General features: G+C 37.7%; 1 protein-coding gene across 2 annotated transcripts; it reads right to left on the bottom strand.

Annotated features, from left to right (window-relative positions):
* Window positions 1–11,980: 11,980 nt before the first annotated feature.
* On the bottom strand, window positions 11,981–26,171 carry LOC141175929 (histamine H3 receptor-like). Of its 2 annotated transcripts, XR_012253070.1 has the most exons (4): window positions 25,694–26,171; window positions 24,819–24,985; window positions 16,283–17,417; window positions 11,981–12,064 (listed from the first exon to the last, which is right to left on the bottom strand). XR_012253070.1 is itself a non-coding variant. In XM_073659922.1 (3 exons), exons 1-3 carry the CDS (start codon window positions 25,947–25,949, stop codon window positions 16,527–16,529), a joined length of 1,314 nt encoding a protein of 437 aa, XP_073516023.1. In that variant the 5' UTR covers window positions 25,950–26,171; the 3' UTR covers window positions 16,142–16,526. The 2 variants fall into 2 exon arrangements, 1 of the variants encoding a protein (XP_073516023.1); XM_073659922.1 differs by lacking the exon at window positions 11,981–12,064 and having other exon boundaries at window positions 16,142–17,417.
* Between the last annotated feature and the right edge of the window lie 203 nt (window positions 26,172–26,374).

Genomic DNA, 26,374 nt, shown 5'->3' with positions numbered 1-26,374 from the left:
ATCATTGCTCTCCCCATCGCCACTATTGCTCTCCTTGACCCCATCATTGCTCTCCCCATCGCCACCATTGCTCTCCTTGGCCCCATCATTGCCACCATTGCTCTCCTTGGCCCCATAATTGCTCTCCCCATCGCCACCATTGCTCTCCTTGGCCCCATCATTGCTCTCCCCATCACCAGCATTGCTCTCCTTGGCCCCATCATTGCTCTCCCATTGCCACCATTGCTCTTCTTGCCCCCATCATTGCCCTCCCCATCGCCACCATTGCTCTCCTTAGCCCCATCATTGCTCTCCCCCACCTCCCCTCATTCTCCTGTTCTCCCCAACGTTTCAGTATATAAAAATAAAAAAACACACAACTTACCATTCAGCGTGCTCCCCTGCAGCATCGTCCCCACCGGCGGCAGCTTTCTTCTGACACAGGCCCGCGCTGCATGATAACAGCGTGTGTCAGGGAGGAAGCCGCAGCGGCGGGCAGGAAGCAGAGGTGAGGACGCCGGATCCCTCCAGCTCCGCTGCCATTTTCTCCTGTCAGCAGTGGAGCTGCAGGGATCGCTCCTTGCCCGCCGCACATGATGAGGGCAATCTGACCATGGGCCCCGCGGAACCTGGGGCTCCGAGAAGCAGGCCAGATTGCCTTCATCATTAGTCGCCTGGCAAGGGCCCCCCTGCACCGCCGGGCCTGGTGCCGTTGCACCGGCTGCACCGACGGTAGGTCCGCCCCTGATTATAGTAGTTATATTCTTGTACATAGGAGCAGTATTATAGTAGCTATATTCTTGTACATAGGGGGCAGTATTATAGTAGTTATATTCTTGTACATAGGGGGCAGTATTATAGTAGTTATATTCTTGTACATAGGAGCAGTATTATAGTAGTTATATTCTTGTACATAGGGGGCAGTATTATAGTAGTTATATTCTTGTACATAGGGGCAGTATTATAGTAGTTATATTCTTGTACATAGGGGGCAGTATTATAGTAGTTATATTCTTGTACATAGGAGCAGTATTATAGTAGCTATATTCTGGTACATAGGAGCAGTATTATAGTAGTTATATTCTTGTACATAGGGGGCAGTATTATAGTAGTTATATTCTTGTACATAGGAGCAGTATTATAGTAGTTATATTCTTGTACATAGGGGGCAGTATTATAGTAGTTATATTCTTGTACATAGGAGCAGTATTATAGTAGCTATATTCTGGTACATAGGAGCAGTATTATAGTAGTTATATTCTTGTACATAGGGGGCAGTATTATAGTAGTTATATTCTTTTACATAGGGGCAGTATTATAGTAGTTATATTCTTGCACATAGGTGGCAGTATTATAGTAGTTATATTCTTGTACATAGGAGCAGTATTATAGTAGCTTTATTCTTGTACATAAGGGGCAGTATTATAGTAGTTATATTCTTGTACATAGGGGGCAGTATTATAGTAGTTTTATTCTTGTACATAGGAGCAGTATTATAGTAGTTATATTCTTGTACATAGGGGGCAGTATTATAGTAGTTATATTCTTGTACATAGGAGCAGTATTATAGTAGTTATATTCTTGTACATAGGGGGCAGTATTATAGTAGTTATATTCTTGTACCTAGGGGGCAGTATTATAGTAGTTATATTCTTGTACATAGGGGGCAGTATTATAGTAGTTATAGTCTTGTACATAGGAGCAGTATTATAGTAGTTATATTCTTGTACATAGGGGGCAGTATAATAGTAGTTATATTCTTGTACATAGGAGCAGTGTTATAGTAGTTATATTCTTGTACATAGGGGGCAGTATTATAGTAGTTATATTCTTGTACATAGGAGCAGTATTATAGTAGTTATATTCTTGTACATAGGGGGCAGTATTATAGTAGTTATATTCTTGTACATAGGGGCAGTATTATAGTAGTTATATTCTTGTACATAGGGGGCAGTATTATAGTAGTTATATTCTTGTACATAGGAGCAGTATTATAGTAGCTATATTCTGGTACATAGGAGCAGTATTATAGTAGTTATATTCTTGTACATAGGGGGCAGTATTATAGTAGTTATATTCTTTTACATTGGGGCCGTATTATAGTAGTTATATTCTTGTACATAGGGGGCAGTATTATAGTAGTTATATTCTTGTACATAGGAGCAGTATTGTAGTAGCTATATTCTTGTACATAGGGGGCAGTATTATAGTAGTTATATTCTTGTACATAGGGGGCAGTATTATAGTAGTTATATTCTTGTACATAGGAGCAGTATTATAGTAGTTATATTCTTGTACATAGGGGGCAGTGTTATAGTAGTTATATTCTTGTACCTAGGGGGCAGTATTATAGTAGTTATATTCTTGTACATAGGGGGCAGTATTATAGTAGTTATATTCTTGTACATAGGAGCAGTATTATAGTAGTTATATTCTTGTACATAGGGGGCAGTATTATAGTAGTTATATTCTTGTACATAGGGGCAGTATTATAGTAGTTATATTCTTGTACATAGGGGGCAGTATTATAGTAGTTATATTCTTGTACATAGGAGCAGTATTATAGTAGCTATATTCTGGTACATAGGAGCAGTATTATAGTAGTTATATTCTTGTACATAGGGGGCAGTATTATAGTAGTTATATTCTTTTACATTGGGGCCGTATTATAGTAGTTATATTCTTGTACATAGGGGGCAGTATTATAGTAGTTATATTCTTGTACCTAGGGGGCAGTATTATAGTAGTTATATTCTTGTGCATAGGGGGCAGTATTATAGTAGTTATATTCTTGTACATAGGAGCAGTATTATAGTAGTTATATTCTTGTACATAGGGGGCAGTATTATAGTAGTTATATTCTTGTACCTAGGGGGCAGTATTATAGTAGTTATATTCTTGTGCATAGGGGCAGTATTATAGTAGTTATATTCTTGTACATAGGAGCAGTATTATAGTAGTTATATTCTTGTACATAGGGGGCAGTATTATAGTAGTTTTATTCTTGTACATATGAGCAGTGTTATAGTAGTTATATTCTTGTGCATAGGGGGCAGTATTATAGTAGTTATATTCTTGTACATAGGAGCAGTATTATAGTAGTTACATTCTTGTACATAGGGGCAGTATTATAGTAGTTATATTCTTGTACATAGGAGCAGTATTATAGTAGTTATATTCTTGTACATAGGGGGCAGTATTATAGTAGTTATATTCTTGTACATAGGGGGCAGTATTATAGTAGTTATATTCTTGTACCTAGGGGGCAGTATTATAGTAGTTATATTCTTGTGCATAGGGGGCAGTATTATAGTAGTTATATTCTTGTACATAGGAGCAGTATTATAGTAGTTATATTCTTGTACATAGGGGGCAGTATTATAGTAGTTATATTCTTGTACATAGGAGCAGTATTATAGTAGTTATATTCTTGTACATAGGGGGCAGTATTATAGTAGTTATATTCTTGTACCTAGGGGGCAGTATTATAGTAGTTATATTCTTGTACATAGGGGGCAGTATTATAGTAGTTATATTCTTGTACATAGGAGCAGTATTATAGTAGTTATATTCTTGTACATAGGGGGCAGTATAATAGTAGTTATATTCTTGTACATAGGAGCAGTGTTATAGTAGTTATATTCTTGTACATAGGGGGCAGTATTATAGTAGTTATATTCTTGTACATAGGAGCAGTATTATCGTAGTTATATTCTTGTACATAGGAGCAGTATTATCGTAGTTATATTCTTGTACATAGGGGGCAGTATTATAGTAGTTATATTCTTGTACATAGGCGGCAGTATTATAGTAGTTATATTCTTGTACATAGGAGCAGTATTATAGTAGCTATATTCTGGTACATAGGAGCAGTATTATAGTAGTTATATTCTTGTACATAGGGGGCAGTATTATAGTAGTTATATTCTTGTACATAGAGGGCAGTATTATAGTAGTTATATTCTTTTACATAGGGGCCGTATTATAGTAGTTATATTCTTGTACATAGGGGGCAGTATTATAGTAGTTATATTCTTGTACATAGGAGCAGTATTATAGTAGCTATATTCTTGTACATAGGGGGCAGTATTATAGTAGTTATATTCTTGTACATAGGGGGCAGTATTATAGTAGTTATATTCTTGTACATAGGAGCAGTATTATAGTAGTTATATTCTTGTACATAGGGGGCAGTGTTATAGTAGTTATATTCTTGTACCTAGGGGGCAGTATTATAGTAGTTATATTCTTGTACATAGGGGGCAGTATTATAGTAGTTATATTCTTGTACATAGGAGCAGTATTATAGTAGTTATATTCTTGTACATAGGGGGCAGTATTATAGTAGTTATATTCTTGTACCTAGGGGGCAGTATTATAGTAGTTATATTCTTGTGCATAGGGGGCAGTATTATAGTAGTTATATTCTTGTACATAGGAGCAGTATTATAGTAGTTATATTCTTGTACATAGGGGGCAGTATTATAGTAGTTATATTCTTGTACATAGGGGGCAGTATTATAGTAGTTATATTCTTGTACATAGGGGGCAGTATTATAGTAGTTATATTCTTGTACATAGGGGGCAGTATTATAGTAGTTATATTCTTGTACATAGGGGGCAGTATTATAGTAGTTATATTCTTGTACATAGGAGCAGTATTATAGTAGCTATATTCTTGTACATAGGGGGCAGTATTATAGTAGTTATATTCTTGTACATAGGGGGCAGTATTATAGTAGTTATATTCTTGTACATAGGAGCAGTATTATAGTAGTTATATTCTTGTACATAGGGGGCAGTATTATAGTAGTTATATTCTTGTACATAGGGGCAGTATTATAGTAGTTATATTCTTGTACATAGGGGGCAGTATTATAGTAGTTATATTCTTGTACATAGGAGCAGTATTATAGTAGCTATATTCTGGTACATAGGAGCAGTATTATAGTAGTTATATTCTTGTACACAGGGGGCAGTATTATAGTAGTTATATTCTTGTACATAGGAGCAGTATTATAGTAGTTATATTCTTGTACATAGGGGGCAGTATTATAGTAGTTATATTCTTGTTCATAGGGGCAGTATTATAGTAGTTATATTCTTGTACATAGGGGGCAGTATTATAGTAGTTATATTCTTGTACATAGGAGCATTATTATAGTAGCTATATTCTGGTACATAGGAGCAGTATTATAGTAGTTATATTCTTGTACATAGGGGGTAGTATTATAGTAGTTATATTCTTTTACATAGGGGCAGTATTATAGTAGTTATATTCTTGTACATAGGTGGCAGTATTATAGTAGTTATATTCTTGTACATAGGAGCAGTATTATAGTAGCTATATTCTTGTACATAAGGGGCAGTATTATAGTAGTTATATTCTTGTACATAGGGGGCAGTATTATAGTAGTTATATTCTTGTACATAGGAGCAGTATTATAGTAGTTATATTCTTGTACATAGGGGGCAGTATTATAGTAGTTATATTCTTGTACATAGGAGCAGTATTATAGTAGTTATATTCTTGTACATAGGGGGCAGTATTATAGTAGTTATATTCTTGTACATAGGGGCAGTATTATAGTAGTTATATTCTTGTACATAGGGGGCAGTATTATAGTAGTTATATTCTTGTACATAGGGGGCAGTATTATAGTAGTTATATTCTTGTACATAGGGGGCAGTATTATAGTAGTTATATTCTTGTACATAGGAGCATTATTATAGTAGCTATATTCTGGTACATAGGAGCAGTATTATAGTAGTTATATTCTTGTACATAGGGGGTAGTATTATAGTAGTTATATTCTTTTACATAGGGGCAGTATTATAGTAGTTATATTCTTGTACATAGGTGGCAGTATTATAGTAGTTATATTCTTGTACATAGGAGCAGTATTATAGTAGCTATATTCTTGTACATAAGGGGCAGTATTATAGTAGTTATATTCTTGTACATAGGGGGCAGTATTATAGTAGTTATATTCTTGTACATAGGAGCAGTATTATAGTAGTTATATTCTTGTACATAGGGGGCAGTATTATAGTAGTTATATTCTTGTACATAGGAGCAGTATTATAGTAGTTATATTCTTGTACATAGGGGGCAGTATTATAGTAGTTATATTCTTGTACATAGGGGCAGTATTATAGTAGTTATATTCTTGTACATAGGGGGCAGTATTATAGTAGTTATATTCTTGTACATAGGAGCAGTATTATAGTAGCTATATTCTGGTACATAGGAGCAGTATTATAGTAGTTATATTCTTGTACATAGGGGGCAGTATTATAGTAGTTATATTCTTTTACATTGGGGCCGTATTATAGTAGTTATATTCTTGTACATAGGGGGCAGTATTATAGTAGTTATATTCTTGTACATAGGAGCAGTATTATAGTAGCTATATTCTTGTACATAGGGGGCAGTATTATAGTAGTTATATTCTTGTACATAGGGGGCAGTATTATAGTAGTTATATTCTTGTACATAGGAGCAGTATTATAGTAGTTATATTCTTGTACATAGGGGGCAGTGTTATAGTAGTTATATTCTTGTACCTAGGGGGCAGTATTATAGTAGTTATATTCTTGTACATAGGGGGCAGTATTATAGTAGTTATATTCTTGTACATAGGAGCAGTATTATAGTAGTTATATTCTTGTACATAGGGGGCAGTATTATAGTAGTTATATTCTTGTACCTAGGGGGCAGTATTATAGTAGTTATATTCTTGTGCATAGGGGGCAGTATTATAGTAGTTATATTCTTGTACATAGGAGCAGTATTATAGTAGTTATATTCTTGTACATAGGGGGCAGTATTATAGTAGTTATATTCTTGTACATAGGAGCAGTATTATAGTAGTTATATTCTTGTACATAGGGGGCAGTATTATAGTAGTTATATTCTTGTACCTAGGGGGCAGTATTATAGTAGTTATATTCTTGTACATAGGGGGCAGTATTATAGTAGTTATATTCTTGTACATAGGAGCAGTATTATTGTAGTTATATTCTTGTACATAGGGGGCAGTATAATAGTAGTTATATTCTTGTACATAGGAGCAGTGTTATAGTAGTTATATTCTTGTACATAGGGGGCAGTGTTATAGTAGTTATATTCTTGTACATAGGAGCAGTATTATAGTAGTTATATTCTTGTACATAGGGGGCAGTATTATAGTAGTTATATTCTTGTACATAGGGGCAGTATTATAGTAGTTATATTCTTATACATAGGGGGCAGTATTACAGTAGTTATATTCTTGTACATAGGAGCAGTAATATAGTAGCTATATTCTGGTACATAGGAGCAGTATTATAGTAGTTATATTCTTGTACATAGGGGGCAATATTATAGTAGTTATATTCTTTTACATAGGGGCCGTATTATAGTAGTTATATTCTTGTACATAGGGGGCAGTATTATAGTAGTTATATTCTTGTACATAGGAGCAGTATTATAGTAGCTATATTCTTGTACATAGGGGGCAGTATTATAGTAGTTATATTCTTGTACATAGGGGGCAGTATTATAGTAGTTATATTCTTGTACATATGAGCAGTATTATAGTAGTTATATTCTTGTACATAGGGGGCAGTGTTATAGTAGTTATATTCTTGTACATAGGGGGCAGTATTATAATAGTTATATTCTTGTACATAGGGGGCAGTATTATAGTAGTTATATTCTTGTACATAGGAGCAGTATTATAGTAGTTATATTCTTGTACATAGGGGGCAGTATTATAGCAGTTATATTCTTGTACATAGGGGGCAGTATTATAGTAGTTATATTCTTGTACATATGAGCAGTATTATAGTAGTTATATTCTTGTACATAGGGGGCAGTGTTATAGTAGTTATATTCTTGTGCATAGGGGGCAGTATTATAGTAGTTATATTCTTGTACATAGGAGCAGTATTATAGTAGTTATATTCTTGTACATAGGGGGCAGTATTATAGTAGTTATATTCTTGTACATAGGGGCAGTATTATAGTAGTTATATTCTTGTACATAGGGGGCAGTATTATAGTAGTTATATTCTTGTACATAGGAGCAGTATTATAGTAGCTATATTCTGGTACATAGGAGCAGTATTATAGTAGTTATATTCTTGTACATAGGGGGCAGTATTATAGTAGTTATATTCTTTTACATTGGGGCCGTATTATAGTAGTTATATTCTTGTACATAGGGGGCAGTATTATAGTAGTTATATTCTTGTACATAGGAGCAGTATTATAGTAGCTATATTCTTGTACATAGGGGGCAGTATTATAGTAGTTATATTCTTGTACATAGGGGGCAGTATTATAGTAGTTATATTCTTGTACATAGGAGCAGTATTATAGTAGTTATATTCTTGTACATAGGGGGCAGTGTTATAGTAGTTATATTCTTGTACCTAGGGGGCAGTATTATAGTAGTTATATTCTTGTACATAGGGGGCAGTATTATAGTAGTTATATTCTTGTACATAGGAGCAGTATTATAGTAGTTATATTCTTGTACATAGGGGGCAGTATTATAGTAGTTATATTCTTGTACCTAGGGGGCAGTATTATAGTAGTTATATTCTTGTGCATAGGGGGCAGTATTATAGTAGTTATATTCTTGTACATAGGAGCAGTATTATAGTAGTTATATTCTTGTACATAGGGGGCAGTATTATAGTAGTTATATTCTTGTACATAGGAGCAGTATTATAGTAGTTATATTCTTGTACATAGGGGGCAGTATTATAGTAGTTATATTCTTGTACCTAGGGGGCAGTATTATAGTAGTTATATTCTTGTACATAGGGGGCAGTATTATAGTAGTTATATTCTTGTACATAGGAGCAGTATTATTGTAGTTATATTCTTGTACATAGGGGGCAGTATAATAGTAGTTATATTCTTGTACATAGGAGCAGTGTTATAGTAGTTATATTCTTGTACATAGGGGGCAGTATTATAGTAGTTATATTCTTGTACATAGGAGCAGTATTATAGTAGTTATATTCTTGTACATAGGGGGCAGTATTATAGTAGTTATATTCTTGTACATAGGGGCAGTATTATAGTAGTTATATTCTTATACATAGGGGGCAGTATTACAGTAGTTATATTCTTGTACATAGGAGCAGTATTATAGTAGCTATATTCTGGTACATAGGAGCAGTATTATAGTAGTTATATTCTTGTACATAGGGGGCAATATTATAGTAGTTATATTCTTTTACATAGGGGCCGTATTATAGTAGTTATATTCTTGTACATAGGGGGCAGTATTATAGTAGTTATATTCTTGTACATAGGAGCAGTATTATAGTAGCTATATTCTTGTACATAGGGGGCAGTATTATAGTAGTTATATTCTTGTACATAGGGGGCAGTATTATAGTAGTTATATTCTTGTACATATGAGCAGTATTATAGTAGTTATATTCTTGTACATAGGGGGCAGTGTTATAGTAGTTATATTCTTGTACATAGGGGGCAGTATTATAGTAGTTATATTCTTGTACATAGGGGGCAGTATTATAGTAGTTATATTCTTGTACATAGGAGCAGTATTATAGTAGTTATATTCTTGTACATAGGGGGCAGTATTATAGCAGTTATATTCTTGTACATAGGGGGCAGTATTATAGTAGTTATATTCTTGTACATATGAGCAGTATTATAGTAGTTATATTCTTGTACATAGGGGGCAGTGTTATAGTAGTTATATTCTTGTGCATAGGGGGCAGTATTATAGTAGTTATATTCTTGTACATAGGAGCAGTATTATAGTAGTTATATTCTTGTACATAGGGGGCAGTATTATAGTAGTTTTATTCTTGTACATATGAGCAGTGTTATAGTAGTTATATTCTTGTGCATAGGGGGCAGTATTATAGTAGTTATATTCTTGTACATAGGAGCAGTATTATAGTAGTTACATTCTTGTACATAGGGGCAGTATTATAGTAGTTATATTCTTGTACATAGGAGCAGTATTATAGTAGTTATATTCTTGTACATAGGGGGCAGTATTATAGTAGTTATATTCTTGTACATAGGGGGCAGTATTATAGTAGTTATATTCTTGTACCTAGGGGGCAGTATTATAGTAGTTATATTCTTGTGCATAGGGGGCAGTATTATAGTAGTTATATTCTTGTACATAGGAGCAGTATTATAGTAGTTATATTCTTGTACATAGGGGGCAGTATTATAGTAGTTATATTCTTGTACATAGGAGCAGTATTATAGTAGTTATATTCTTGTACATAGGGGGCAGTATTATAGTAGTTATATTCTTGTACCTAGGGGGCAGTATTATAGTAGTTATATTCTTGTACATAGGGGGCAGTATTATAGTAGTTATATTCTTGTACATAGGAGCAGTATTATAGTAGTTATATTCTTGTACATAGGGGGCAGTATAATAGTAGTTATATTCTTGTACATAGGAGCAGTGTTATAGTAGTTATATTCTTGTACATAGGGGGCAGTATTATAGTAGTTATATTCTTGTACATAGGAGCAGTATTATAGTAGTTATATTCTTGTACATAGGGGGCAGTATTATAGTAGTTATATTCTTGTACATAGGGGCAGTATTATAGTAGTTATATTCTTGTACATAGGCGGCAGTATTATAGTAGTTATATTCTTGTACATAGGAGCAGTATTATAGTAGCTATATTCTGGTACATAGGAGCAGTATTACAGTAGTTATATTCTTGTACATAGGGGGCAGTATTATAGTAGTTATATTCTTTTACATAGGGGCCGTATTATAGTAGTTATATTCTTGTACATAGGGGGCAGTATTATAGTAGTTATATTCTTGTACATAGGAGCAGTATTATAGTAGCTATATTCTTGTACATAGGGGGCAGTATTATAGTAGTTATATTCTTGTACATAGGGGGCAGTATTTTAGTAGTTATATTCTTGTACATAGGAGCAGTATTATAGTAGTTATATTCTTGTACATAGGGGGCAGTGTTATAGTAGTTATATTCTTGTACCTAGGGGGCAGTATTATAGTAGTTATATTCTTGTACATAGGGGGCAGTATTATAGTAGTTATATTCTTGTACATAGGAGCAGTATTATAGTAGTTATATTCTTGTACATAGGGGGCAGTATTATAGTAGTTATATTCTTGTACCTAGGGGGCAGTATTATAGTAGTTATATTCTTGTGCATAGGGGGCAGTATTATAGTAGTTATATTCTTGTACATAGGAGCAGTATTATAGTAGTTATATTCTTGTACATAGGGGGCAGTATTATAGTAGTTTTATTCTTGTAGATAGGAGCAGTGTTATAGTAGTTATATTCTTGTGCATAGGGGGCAGTATTATAGTAGTTATATTCTTGTACATAGGAGCAGTATTATAGTAGTTACATTCTTGTACATAGGGGCAGTATTATAGTAGTTATATTCTTGTACATAGGAGCAGTATTATAGTAGTTATATTCTTGTACATAGGGGGCAGTATTATAGTAGTTATATTCTTGTACATAGGGGGCAGTATTATAGTAGTTATATTCTTGTACAGTATTATTATATTTTTTTGTAATGTAAATGTTACTGGTGATTTATTCACTTTTTTTTTCTTTTATTTTACAACACAATCCTAGACCTAAAATTGAGCAGTTACTTGCTTTGCTGCGGTTTTATAAACTGTGGTACATTGATGCAATAATATCTCCCACCTTATTGCATTGATAAATGAGAAGACGCCTCTGCCTAATGATATCCGCAGGATCTTTTCGCTGCTTGACCTTTACTCATAATTCATTCACTGCAACATATACAAGTTTTCTCCCTCGTGCCTCATTGTATGGAGACCTTGGAATGGAGTAAGTATTGCATTCTTCATCCTGTACTGAGGATTTCCCAATTGTATTTTTTTCTTTAACAAATGCAAACAATTACGATGTGCGGCATTTTCTTCACTTTGACTTTGCTCAGCACATATCTATTCCCCAGCAAGGAGTCTTCTTCCGTCTCACATTAAAGTTGTGCAAATTGGTTATGTTTCTCTGAGCTGTTTCGTAGCTTGATTTCTCTTGTGTTGCAGCATTGAGACTGGAAATAAGAGACAGATTATATATAATGATAGCAGTATTACAGCGTGTGTCATGCATCGAGATGAGCTGCTGCAACAGTGCGGTCTGATGTGAAAAGTCTCCTAACTATTCACATCATCATCTATACGAAGCCATATTTAAAGGGGCTGTATTATAGTAAATACAGTATATCACAAAAGTGAGTACACCCCTCACATATTTGTAAATATTTTATTATATAAATTTAGTGTGATCTCTAAATAACCCAACCAACAGCCATTAATGTCTATACAGCTGGCAGCAAAAGTGAGTACACCTCTAAGTGAAAATGGCCAAATTGTGCCAATTTAGCCATTTCCCTCCCCGGTGTCTATTGATTCATTAGTGTTACAAGGTCTTCAGTTTGCTGCAGACAAGCAGACTAAGGACATGGATTACTGGAACCATGTCTTGTGATCTGATGAGACCAAGATAAACTTATTTGGTTCAGATGGTGTCAAGCGTGTGTGGTGCCAACCATGTGAGAAGTACAAAGACAAAGAGTGTCCTGCCTAAAGTCAAGCATGGTGGTGGGAGTGTCATGGTTTGGGGCTACAAGAGTGTCCTGCCTACAGTCAAGCATGGTGGTGGGAGTGTCATGGTTTGGGGCTACAAGAGTGTCCTGCCTACTGTCAAGCATGGTGGTGGGAGTGACATGGTTTGGGGCTACAAGAGTACCCTGCCTACAGTCAAGCATGGTGGTGGGAGTGTCATGGTTTGAGGCTACAAGAGTGTCCTGCCTACAGTCAAGCATGGTGGTGGCAGTGTCGTGGTTTGGGGCTGCATGAGTGCTGCCGGCTGTGGGGAGTTGCAGTTCATTAAGGGAACCATGAATGCCAACATGTACTGTGACATACTGAAGCAGAGCACGATGCCTTTCCTTCAGATACTGGGCACAGGGTTGTATTCCAACATGACCCCAAACATCTCCAAGATGACTATTGCCCTGCCTGCTAAAGAAACTCATGGTAAAGGTGCTGGACAGGCCAAGCATGTCTCCAGGCCTAAACCCTATTGAGCATCTGTTGGGCATCCTCAAATAGAAGGTGGAGGAGCGCAAGGTCTCCAACATCCACTAGCAACATGATCTCAGGTCTCCAACATCCACCAGCTCCATGATCTCAGGTCTCCAACATCCACCAGCTCCATGATGTCGTCATGGAGGAGGGAAGATGATTCCAGTGGCCACCTGTGAGGCTCTAGTGACCTCCATGCCCAAGATAGTTAAGGCAGTGCTTGAAAATAATTGTGTTCACACAAAATATTGACACTTTGGGCACAATTTGGCCATTTTCACTTAGGGGTGTACTTACCTTTCTTGCCAGAGGTTTAGACATTAATGGCTGCGTATTGAGTTATTTAGAGGGCACCAAATTTACACTGTTATACAAGCTGCACACTGACTACTTTACATTGTATCAAAGTGTCATATCTTCAGTGTTGTCCCATGAAAAGATGTAATAAAATATTTACAAAAATGAGGGGCGTACTCACTTTAGCAATATACTGTATATTCTTGTGGCATTAAAATAGTTATATTCAACCACATAGGGTGGTGTCATTGTGCAAATCCATTCATTTTCATGTTTTCCATGATGGCAGCCTTTTCCATATGTCTATTTACTAGATCAAAAGACTGACCGTTGCTTCCGAACAGAAAACTGGTGTGTACAGGCGCATACTAAGGATAGCCATCCCTATACATAACTAACAATTAAAGTTGCACTCTGTAGCGCTATAGCATGTAAACATGAAATAGATGAAATTTGAATTCCATTATTGCTCTAGAAAATAGGAAAAAAACAAAGATACTTAGCACATCATTTGGTCAATTCATGCATGCCCAGCAGCCAACGACAAGGTGATCTTCCTTTGCTGAGGGCCTATCCTAATAGGTTTCCAGCAAAAGAAGATCGCCTTGTGGTTGGCTATTGGACTTGCATGAATTGGCCAAATTATTGTGTTCAGTCTATATTCATCATGTAGTTCTCACATTTTCTTCAGTATCATCCTACATGCTCATCTGGGCTGCTGTTTGCCATCATATCACCAGACATGGAATTTTATCGTATCTGGATGATCCTAAATGATGTGGGAACATGATCCAGTGGCTTTGTCAATAGCCACTTTATCATGTCCAATGTTGGACTGTGGTACTTTGTCCCAAAGCCAATAGAGGACATGTACAAGTTGTCCAATGTCGTTTTGTACAGTGTCCATTTTAGGACATGATCAGATATCAAAATCAAACATCAGAATAATGTCATTTTGAGGCTAAATACCCTGTCTGAGAACGGACTTTGACATCCGACTTTGACAACAGACTTTAACAACTAAATTAAAAAAAGTTCACTGTCTGCTGCAGGGTCTTGAATCTAAAACTCTATGTCCAGAAGCCAGTATTCTTACCATTGAGCTATATACTCAGTGATTGAAGCTTAGGTCTTCTATGTCGTTATGTGATTTTCATTGCAAATGTGTCTGAAACTCATTGGGACTTTCACATAGACCTCCTCCGAGCCAAATTCAAATGATGTGTGACTTTGATGTGTGAGTTTGATAACTGACTTTCTTCACACATCAGAATGAAAATCACAATGACTTTTAGACACCCTGAGTATTTTCATGGGTAATCCCATAAGCCAAGGAAAACCAACAGTCATTATCACTTGATCCAATGGCTTAATGGTAAAGCTTCAGCCTCTTAAAGTGCAGCTTCTGGGTTCTAATCCCAGGAGCTGAAGAAATTTTTTTTGGTTTTAATTATTCTTAGTTAGCACACAAACTACAGGGATGTTTTGCTTTTAATATCTGACATTCTGATTGTCATACTGATGTGTTAAGAAAGAGTTTCAGACACGCTATTTGCATGGTAAATCACATAACCAAAGTAAATTAGGAGGTACTAATTTACTATATATCTATTTCCAAGTGACTGTACACTTGCAGAAATTCTTAGGAAGGGGTCTAATGATAACATTTCTTTATTGTAAATTTTTCTTTCCATCCACCCAAGAACTGGCTGCAAACTCCCAATTTACTTTGGCTATGTGATTTTACCATGCAAATAGACAGCGTGTCTGAAACTCTTAACACGTCAGGATGACAATCGGAATGTCAGATATTAAAAGTGAAACATCCCTGTAGTTTGTGTGCTAACTAAGCAGAATTAATTTTTTTTTTCTTTGGCTCCTGGGATTTGAACCCAGAAGCTGCACTTTATGAGGCTGAAGCTTTACCATTAAGCCATCAGGTCAAGCGATAATGACTTGAAATTTTTTTTGGCTTATGGGAATACCCATGAAAATACTCGGTGTCTAAAAGTCATTCTGATTCTGATGTGTGAAGAAAGTCAGATATCAAAAGTGCACATCAAAGTCACACATCATTTGAATTTGGCTTGGAGGAGGTCTATGTGAAAGTCCCAATGAGTTTCAGACACATTTGCACTGAATACCTAAGCTTCAATCACTGAGTGTGTAGCTCAATGGTAAGAGTACTGGCTTCTGGTCATAGAGTTTTAGATTCAAGTCCCCGCAGCAAACAGTGAACTTATTTTTTTATTTAGTTGTCAAAGTCAGATGTCAGTCAGATGTCAAAGTCAGTTCTCAGACCGGGTATTTAGCCTCAAGCTGCCATTATTCTGATGTTTGATTTCGATATCTGATCATGTCCTAAAATTGATACTGTCGTTGTGACCATCTGTCATACTGTCAACCAGAACTACGTTTTGGCTTGAAGCTTGTGGATGTTGTGGTGGTTGCTGTTTCTACTATGTCAGAACCTCGGTCTACTGTAAAGTTTACTGATGAGTTGGCCAACTCTAATGTATAAACAGACGTGTATTTGGGGGGAAGTAAACCAAGATTTAGAGCTGTGCTTTTTCAATCATTATCAAAACGTATGCCATTTCATTGACCTTCACGATCTTCTATCCAGGAACCTCGTTAACCTTCACCTATACAATGTTGTTCATGAATTGCAACAGTCGACCCAATCACTTTAGATAAAGTAGAAATTACAGACAGATTGTAAAAACCCGTGACCGTCTTTATTTATTAGTGTTCATTACTTAGTGCCTTTGAAGGAAATTTGAGGCATTGGTCAACCATGGGTCCATCTCATTTCATCTTCTACCAACCATATATGGCTTGGTAGATGCTATCAATCTCCCATAATTTCCGAGCCCTCCACTTACTTAATCCATAGAGTAGAAGTCCTCGATAATAGTATGTGTGAACATTAATGGCCAAGATTCCTTTGTGCCACCAGAAAGCCCTATAGGTCCAGAAATGTCCCCCTAAAATATCGCCTTCGATTGGAGTCCTTGAAGACTTCCCCATGATGAGCACCGATGGCTTCATCTTTCCCTTTCTGTTTCTGAATTATGGATCCTACAAACTGGTGGTGTTTAAGGTCCCTTCCATAGCTCTCTGGGCAATTTACATAAAGATATGAGGATGTATTTTGACTTTTCCAGGACACAGCAGCTTCATGAAGGCTTTTCGGAAACTCATATGGCAGAGTGGGTAAAGGATAGGGTTGATGGCGGAGTTTAACCAGAGGAGCCAAAAGGAGATCTCATAGAGGTAATGCTGAACGCAACGTCCATGGCAAGCTGCCCTGATGATCATTAACAGCGTATATGGTGCCCAACAAAGGCCAAAAATGCACACAATAATGGCTAAAGACTTAGCCACTCTCTTGTCCCTCGAAAGCCTAAATCTGTTGGCGATGCTGCTAGCCATGTCCGTCCTGACATTACTACAAGCGTTTTCCACCGTTTTGTAAAAACAGTCTTGGTGCTTCTTGGTCTGAACCTCGACTTGTAAAGGTGGAAGATCTTGGCTTATATTGAGGTCCAACGTGTGGGCCTTGAGTCTTTGGGATCTCCGACCTGCAGGACCAGTTTCGGAAGATGTCAAGCAGGTGGTATGTTTCTTAACGTCAATGTGAGGCCGGTCAGCCGGTTTTACGAAAAAGATTAAATGTTCTTTCTTCTTCCTCTGCAATGTCATCTCACAGTGCTCATGGCCTTGGGCCAGTTCTTCATTCCTCATCAAGGTCCTCTTCTTGATATTGATGTATATGCTCAGATTGAAATAGGTGACACTGATGAACGGAGTGAAGAACTCCACGGTGGAGGCGATCATCAGAAAGTACCAGTTATAGTAAAACTCCACGTAACATTCTCCATCTGGTAAGATTGTGGCTCTTGCTATGTACTCCCAACTGATAATGGCCGGACCATAGAGAAGGAAGGCGGCCACCCAAACCACCAACATTTTTAAGACTGCATTTCTAGTCATTCCTTTTTGGGCTCTGTAGGACACCTAAGGGATGTAGAAAAAAACATTGTTATATTCTTGTATATAGGGAGCAGTATTATAGTAGTTATATTCTTGTACATAGGAGCAGTATTATAGTAGTTATATTCTTGTACATAGGAGGCAGTATCATAGTACTTATATTCTTATACATAGGGGGCAGTATTATAGTAGCTATATTCTTGTACATAGGAGCAGTATTATAGCAGTTGTATTCTTGTACATAGGGGCAGTATTATAGTAGTTATATTGTGGTACATAGGGGGCAGTATTATAGTAGTTATATTCTTGTACATAGGAGGCAGTATTATAGTAGTTATATTCTTGTACATAGGAGCAGTATTATAGCAGTTATATTCTTGTACATAGGGGCAGTATTATAGTAGTTATATTGTGGTACATAGGGGGCAGTATTATAGTAGTTATATTCTTGTACATAGGAGGCAGTATTATAGTAGTTATATTCTTGTACATAGGGGCAGTATTATAGTAGTTATATTGTGGTACATAGGGGGCAGTATTATAGTAGCTATATTCTTGTACATAGGGGGTAGCAGTATAGTAGTTATATTCTTTTACATAGGGAGCAGTATTATAGTAGTCATATTCTTGTACATAGGGGCAGTATTATAGTAGTTATATTCTTGTACATAGGGGGCAGTATTATAGTAGTTATATTCTTGTACATGGGGGCAGTATTATAGTAGTTATATTCTTGTACATAGGGGGCAGTATTATAGTAGTTATATTCTTGTACATAGGAGCAGTATTATAGTAGTTATATTCTTGTACATAGAAGCAGTATTATAGTAGTTATATTCTTGTACATAGGAGCAGTATTATAGTAGTTATATTCTTGTACATAGGAGCAGTATTATAGTAGTTATATTCTTGTACCTAGAAGCAGTATTATAGTAGTTATATTCTTGTACATAGGGGGCAGTATTATAGTAGTTATATTCTTGTACCTAGAAGCAGTATTATAGTAGTTATATTCTTGTACATAGGAGAAGTATTATAGTAGTTATATTCTTGTACATAGAGGGCAGTATTATAGTAGTTATATTCTTGTACATAGGGGGCAGTATTATAGTAGTTATATTCTTGTACATAGGGGCAGCATTATAGTAGTTATATTCTTGTACATAGGAGCAGTATTATAGCAGTTATATTCTTGTACATAGGGGACTGTATTATAGTAGTTATATTTTTGTACATAGGGAACAGTATTATAGTAGTTATATTCTTGTACATAGGAGCAGTATTATAGTAGTTATATTCTTGTATATAGGAGCAGTATTATAGTAGTTATATTCTTGTATATAGGAGCAGTATTATAGTAGTTATATTCTTGTACATAGAGGGCAGTATTATAGTAGTTATATTCTTGTACATAGGGGGCAGTATTATAGTAGTTATATTCTTGTACATAGGAGGCAGTATTATAGTAGTTATATTCTTGTACATAGGGGGCAGTATTATAGTAGTTATATTCTTGTACATAGGGGGCAGTATTATAGTAGTTATATTCTTGTACATAGGAGGCAGTATTATAGTAGTTATATTCTTGTACATAGAGGGCAGTATTATAGTAGTTATTCTTGTACATAGAGGGCAGTATTATAGTAGTTATATTCTTGTACATAGGGGGCAGTATTATAGTAGTTATATTCTTGTACATAGGAGGCAGTATTATAGTAGTTATATTCTTGTATATAGGAGCAGTATTATAGTAGTTATATTCTTGTATATAGGAGCAGTATTATAGTAGTTATATTCTTGTATATAGGAGCAGTATTATAGTAGTTATATTCTTGTACATAGAGGGCAGTATTATAGTAGTTATATTCTTGTACATAGGGGGCAGTATTATAGTAGTTATATTCTTGTACAAAGGGGGCAGTATTATAGTAGTTATATTCTTGTACATAGGAGCAGTATTATAGCAGTTATATTCTTGTACATAGGGGACAGTATTATAGTAGTTATATTTTTGTACATAGGGGGCAGTATTATAGTAGTTATATTTTTGTACATAGGGGACAGTATTATAGTAGTTATATTTTTGTACATAGGGGGCAGTATTATAGTAGTTATATTCTTGTATATAGGGGGCAGTATTATAGTAGATATATTCTTGTACATAGGGGGCAGTATTATAGTAGTTATATTCTTGTACATAGGGGGCAGTATTATAGTAGTTATATTCTTGTACATAGGGAACAGTATTATAGTAGTTATATTCTTTTACATAGGGCTCACTGTTATAGTAGTTATATTCTTGTACTTAGGAGCAGTATTATAGTAGTTATATTCTTGTACATAGGGGGCAGTATTATAGTAGTTATATACTTGTACATAGGGGCAGTATTATAGTAGTTATATACTTGTACATAGGAGCAGTATTATAGTAGTTATATTCTTGTACATAGGAGCAGTATTATAGTAGTTATATTCTTGTACATAGGGGGCAGTGTTATAGTAGTTATATTCTTGTACATAGGGGCAGTATTATAGTAGTTATATACTTGTACATAGGAGCAGTATTATAGTAGTTATATTCTTGTACATAGGAGCAGTATTATAGTAGTTATATTCTTGTACATAGGGGCAGCGTTATAACGGTTATATTATAGCCTATAACTTGGTCATGTTTATTGATCAACTCATGATCTAATCGTTAATTGAACTTTTCTTTAGTTCTTTCTTTCATACTTAGTGAATTTGACCTCCGCAGGGCACATATTTGTATTTTCCGGATACCCGCACAATAATCTCTCTGATTTATTTTCTCGTCTTGTTGATTATAGCATGTTGCGGTGTTATACTCCTGAGTTGCCGCTGTGTTTGCATTATTAATATAAATGCACGGCTTTGCTGTTACTTTGTAGCATTTGTGTGCCACTATAATTTCCTTTAAATATAGATCCTATAGATGGTAAAACACTATTAATTACAATGTTCCTTTCTCTAGAGTTATTTAGCACTTAATGTAACTGCTTGGAGCCGGCTGGTTTACATGTTCCTTGTGTTGAAAGATCACAAATTGCTCACTGGCCGCGTCTGTACTGAGCCCGGTACTGTAATTACAGGTTTGGATGTATTGGTAAATGAAAGTGCAACAAGTTTTCTTTCCATAAAAAGAATGAAAAAATGCGCTAATTAGTCTTCAAGGACGAGATTCATTGTGACCTCTGAGGAGCACTCGACACGCGGCTCAAAGGGCTGTGTGTAAATACCCTGCTCAATGGATGCGTGTTCTGCCTCCTAATGGAATAACGAAGCCCTAATAATAGACGGAGCACGCTTTCCGCTACTGACCTCGCAAATGCACCATCATGAGGGTACAATAACTGTGAATGTAGCTAGAGGTTGATCTACAGTATGTGGATGAACTTGTTCCTTAGAGGGAAGTGGGGGGAGCACTGCCCCCTAGTTGTCAAAGCAGAGGGGTTCTTGTTGGGGGGGTATAGACCCTAATTGTTAAAGCAGCGAGTTTCTTGGGGGGGGGGGGGCTAGCCCCTAGTTGTCAAAGCAGAGAGGTTCTTGGGTGGACTAGCCCCTAGTTGTCAAAGCAGAGAGATTATTGGAGGGAATATACCCTTGTCAAAGCAATGAGGTTCTTGGGGAAGTAGTACCTCCTAGTTGTCAAAGCAGGGAGGTTCTTGGGAGAGACTACACCCTAGTTGTCAAAGAAGAGATGTTCTTGGCAGAGACTACACCCTAGTTGTCAAAGCAGAGAGGTTATTGGGAGAGACTACACCCTAGTTGTCAAAGCAGAGAGGTTCTTGGAAGGGACTAGCCCGTAGTTGTCAAAGCAGAGAGGTTCTTGGGGGACTATCCAGTAGTTGTCAAAGCAGAGAGGTTTTTTAGGGGGATTAGCCCCTAGTTGTCAAAGCAGAGAGGTTATTGGGAGATACTACACCCTAGTTATCAAAGCAGAGAGGTTCTTGGGAGAGACTACACCCTAGTTGTCAAAGAAGAGATGTTCTTGGCAGAGACTACACCCTAGTTGTCAAAGCAGAGAAGTTATTGGGAGAGACTACACCCTAGTTGTCAAAGCAGAGAGGTTCTTGGGAGGGACTAGCCCATAGTTGTCAAAGCAGAGAGGTTCTTGGAAGGGACTAGCCCGTAGTTGTCAAAGCAGAGAGGTTCTTGGGGGACTATCCAGTAGTTGTCAAAGCAGAGAGGTTTTTTAGGGGGATTAGCCCCTAGTTGTCAAAGCAGAGAGGTTATTGGGAGGTACTACACTCTAGTTATCAAAGAAGAGAGGTTCTTGGGAGAGACTACACCCTAGTTGTCAAAGAAGAGATGTTCTTGGCAGAGACTACACCCTAGTTGTCAAAGCAGAGAGGTTATTGGGAGAGACTACACCCTAGTTGTCAAAGCAGAGAGGTTCTTGGGAGGGACTAGCCCATAGTTGTCAAAGCAGAGAGGTTGTTGGGGGACTATCCCCTAGTTGTCAAAGCAGAAAGGTTTTTTAGGGGGATTAGCCCTTAGTTGTCAAAGCAGAGAGGTTATTGGGAGGGACTACACCCTAGTTGTCAAAGCAGAGAGGTTTTTGGCTGGACTACCCTCTTGTCAAAAAAGAGAGGTTCTTAGGGGGACTAGCCCCTAGTTGTCAAAACAGAGAGGTTCTTCGGAGGGACTACCACCGTGGGTGAATGAGCGCACAAGTTTGCATTAAATACCATAGACTTTGAATGGACCAGAAATGTGACCACTGCTCTACTCAAAAGGGGGCAAATAGGACCCCTTTCTAATGATCAGGGGGAGCCCCAGTGCATTTTGGAAAATGGTGCAAACAATTTTGCCAAAATAACCAGAAGTGCTAAAAAATCACTCCATGGAGGGACCGTTCTACATTTACAACAAATTCTACCACTTTTCGGAAGGAGGAGAAGAAAAATTCGTGACATTCCCGCATATTAATCGCCATGCCTACAAGCCCTTTTTGCTCATGCTGTGAATTTTGTTCAATTGATGTATTTTTACTGTATGTGCTACTACCTCCCCTCCTCTCCCCCCTTCCCTTCTTAGGTGGGTCTTCACTATATGTTATATTATATATATGTGGTTGTGATCTCCGCTGTTGTGGCAGCCTTTGGCCTCATTATGGCATCACATTCTCTGATTCCTATATTTATGAGGGTTTGTGGATGTGATTTTGAACATGTTGTATGTGACTTTAATGTATATGTGACGATTAATCTTGGTTATTGGATAATGTCATCGTTGAAATGAATTATTTATATAATACTATTATTATAATTATTGTATTTTTAATAAGTATCTAAGTGCCATGATAATATACTGATGTCAGTTATAATTTGATACATATGATGTGTCCTCGTGACTCATTGTGTGTATGGATTGTTTCCACACTGATGTACACTGCTACATGTATTTATATATATATTCCCTCTGGGAGATCTGCACTACGCTCCGTTATGGAGGTGGTTGTGGGCAGTAAATGAAGATGGACCCCTACCAGGGCTAAACATCATTTGGCTTAATCTAAATATTATATGTGCGGTACTAGGACAGGTACGTGCGAGCGTTGTCTGTTGCTGTGAGCGACCCGCGCTGTCCGGCGTCTCCATGCTAGGACCTGCGGGTCACGTGGTCCCACGTGACTGCTGCAGGAGTCTCCGCATGACGCCGGCATCGCGGGTTACCGAGGCGACGAAGACGCTGCGCGCGTCATTAGATGTCCACCCACATCATCCTATTGGCCGATGGTATGTTTAAAAGGGCACACCCCCAGATTGAAACCACGCCCCCTGAAGAAGGTAACGCCGAAACGCGCGTCGGGGTGGACGCGTGGTCCACGTGAGTGTATCCCCACAGCCAGCCCTCTGCCCAGGTATATATTTGCACAACCCTAAGTGGTCACCAATATACTTATATTGCCAAGCATTTAGGCTGAATGAAATCGGATCACTAGATACACATTACCTGGGATATATAGTATAGATCAGTAGATGAGGTGTATTGGGGTCTAGGACTATAGACCCTGTGGGTCTCTCAATCTGTGGACCTTGGTGTCAATTGAGCATGATGGTATTTTAGATATGTATGTCTGCATTGTCTCTGCCAAATATTTTTCTTGTATATCCTTTTTAACTATATATTTAATAAAAGTTAAATTTTCTGACTAAAAACACCTGCTGGGTAGTTTTTGATCACATTTTTTCCTTCGCTGTATATCTATGGTTAGCGATTTACCTGCATTAATGTCATTAGGTGCTAGCTATGGAGCCTTGATTATTATTTAAATATGCACCAGTTGAGAAACTTATATTGTACACTTTTCGGAAGGTTGCAAATGGAGACGCCAAACTTCGGCCAAAACGGCAAATAGAAAAGAAAAAAAAAACACAGGTGGATAATTATAAAGTAGACTTCAAAAAAGTCTATAAAAAAAAGAATAAGGCGCAAATGAAAGAAAGATGAAAAACGCCAAAAAGTAAACAAGAATGAAAAATAAGACAAAGTATCAGAGGCAATGTATGACTCTGTGTACAGAAGACTATCACTCCTATCGTTCTGCACTGATGCTCCTCCTAGACCCCACCAAGGAGAACGTCTACTCGTTAGGTCAACCTTTGCATCCCCGAGAAGAGGATTTTTTTCGGCTGACACCCGCGAGGACAAAGCCTTCTGCTAAAAGTAGTAATTACATTTCTTTTAAGCCTTCGTCACCTTTCTGGAGCCGAGATTGAAAGCTATTGATGCGGTGAAATATCTATCGCAAGAGATGGGAAATTAGACTCGCTGGAGCATATCTGGTTAATGCAAGAGACTCTTAAAGGGATTGTCCATTTTTTTTTATTATCTAAATGCAAATATTTGGGGATAACATTTTTTTGCAATTGGGTTTCATTAAAAATGTTGCGCTGTTTGCTACATTGTTGGCTGCAGAATGAGTTAACTGAGAATCCATCAGTGAGCTCATTTTGACAGTCTTGTGGGAACGTTTATTAGTCTTTTATAAGTCTTTACCTCTTGATTTTGAAGCTGAATGTGCAGAGAAACAAAACGCCAATCAGTAATAAGTCAAACTATGCTGAATAGTTAGCAGGACAAGGGGTCTACAGGGTCCATCCTATACTCAACACAGTGGAAGACTATAGCTGCTCTCCAGCTGCCCTAGACCTGATCCTATCTTGTTGTGCTGCAATACCAGACGCGGCCTGTAGGCAAGGGTGGCGCTATTTCTGTAATGCATGCAATGGAAACTTACACCAATCCCACAAAGCATATCCTATAACACAGGCTCCCTGAGTTTTATAACAAGCCTTTATACTGCACACAGGTGGCTTGCTGGGACTTGTAGTGATGCATCAGTTAGCCCCCCCAGCTTGGAATATCATGCAATGCAATAAATTCGGAAAGATCCATTACCGCCTTAGTGACCGAGATGAATCTGTCGTAGCTGATGAGGACGATGTTGAAGACGGAGGCGGTGCACAGCAGGTAGTCCATGACCAGCCACAACTTGCACAATCCTTTCCCGAACTTCCACTGTCCCGTCAGGACATAAGGGATGTAGAGGGGGATGCAGAAGCCACCTGACGAGGAAAGAACAGTCAGAGACCCCACAGAAGGGAGATGTCAGTCTGCAGTCACCGACCAGAGGAAGGCACCTGGAATATGGCAGCGATGTGCAATATTCCATCATGGGCTCCGACCCGTGGCTGTTCCAAAACAACAACTCCTGGCATGCCTTTATTTCCTAGCACTTGTTGGGAGTTGTAGTCTGCCTTGCATATTTAAGATTACTAAGATAATGGGAGAAAGAAGAGGACTTGGACCTTAGAAACTACAACTCCCATCAAGCCGTGACCACTCCGAAAGGGAGTCCGAATCGATCTCTTCTTCCCATTCTCCAACTTGAGTTTTAAAACTACAACTCCCATCAAGCAGTGACCACTCCGAAAGGGAGTCCGAATCGATCTCTTCTTCCCATTCTCCAACTTGAGTTTAAAAACTACAACTCCCATCATGCCCTGATAGCCCTTAAAACATTTTGAGTCTACCTCTTGACTAACTTGACTTTGAAAAACTACAACTCCCATCAAGCCCTGACCACCCCCGAATGGAGTCTTAGTCTACTCCTCGTTCCCGTTATTCCAACTTGAGTTATAAAACTACAACTCCCATTGAGCCCAACATGCTGAGTCTTCTAGTCTTACAACAAGCTGGCGAGCCACCGGTTGCGGACTTACGGGGGGGTCTACGTCTCTAGAATTGGTTATCGGGGTGCGCAAAATACTCACCCACTAAGAAATCGGCAATGGCCAAGTTGAGGAAGAAGAAATTTCCTTGCGTCCTTAACCCCTTATCAACCACAAAAGCCAAAATGACCAGAGCGTTGCCCAACACGGTTGCCAGCACCATGAGGATCATGAGGACAGCCAGGAGGATGGAGACGCTGGGTGTGAACTGTCCGTAGTGCTGAAATTGCTCCTCGCCGTTGGCCAAGCATTTATTCCCAGGCTGGTTGTCTACAGTTGAGCTGTTCACTCCTGACATTGCTGCTGCTGCTGGGAATCAGGGAAAAGGGGGTGGAAAAAAAGCAGAAAATCCCAAAGCAAAGGGTCACATCATCAGAGAGCAGAACCTGCTGCCCAGACAGGTGGGCTATGGGCGTGAGGAGTTTGCTTCATCTGTGCACTGAAAATCCCAAACTCCGAGCCTTCTGGATCCTGCAAATGTAATGCCCAGACTCATAGCTCAGCACAGATACACAACAGGCAATGTGAGGATTGAGCAGTGATGACAGCCCTATAGCGCCACCTATAGGGAAGAAGCTGGTAGAACAGACAAGAGAATATCTAGACTGTGCATATGAACCATTAATAGGGGCTCCAGAGAAGAATATAGCCCGTAGCACCATGCAACGAGTCTACAAAATGAGTTCTAGCCTACCCTTATTAGTTATTAGGGGCTCCAGAGAA

This window comes from Phyllobates terribilis, unplaced genomic scaffold (genome assembly GCF_046119375.1).
Source record: "Phyllobates terribilis strain yellow unplaced genomic scaffold, ASM4611937v1 Scaffold_14__1_contigs__length_39327217, whole genome shotgun sequence".
NCBI lineage: Eukaryota > Metazoa > Chordata > Amphibia > Anura > Dendrobatidae > Phyllobates > Phyllobates terribilis.
The sequence above is the reverse complement of the archived record's forward strand: the minus strand, read 5'-3'. Positions and strand labels throughout refer to the sequence as shown.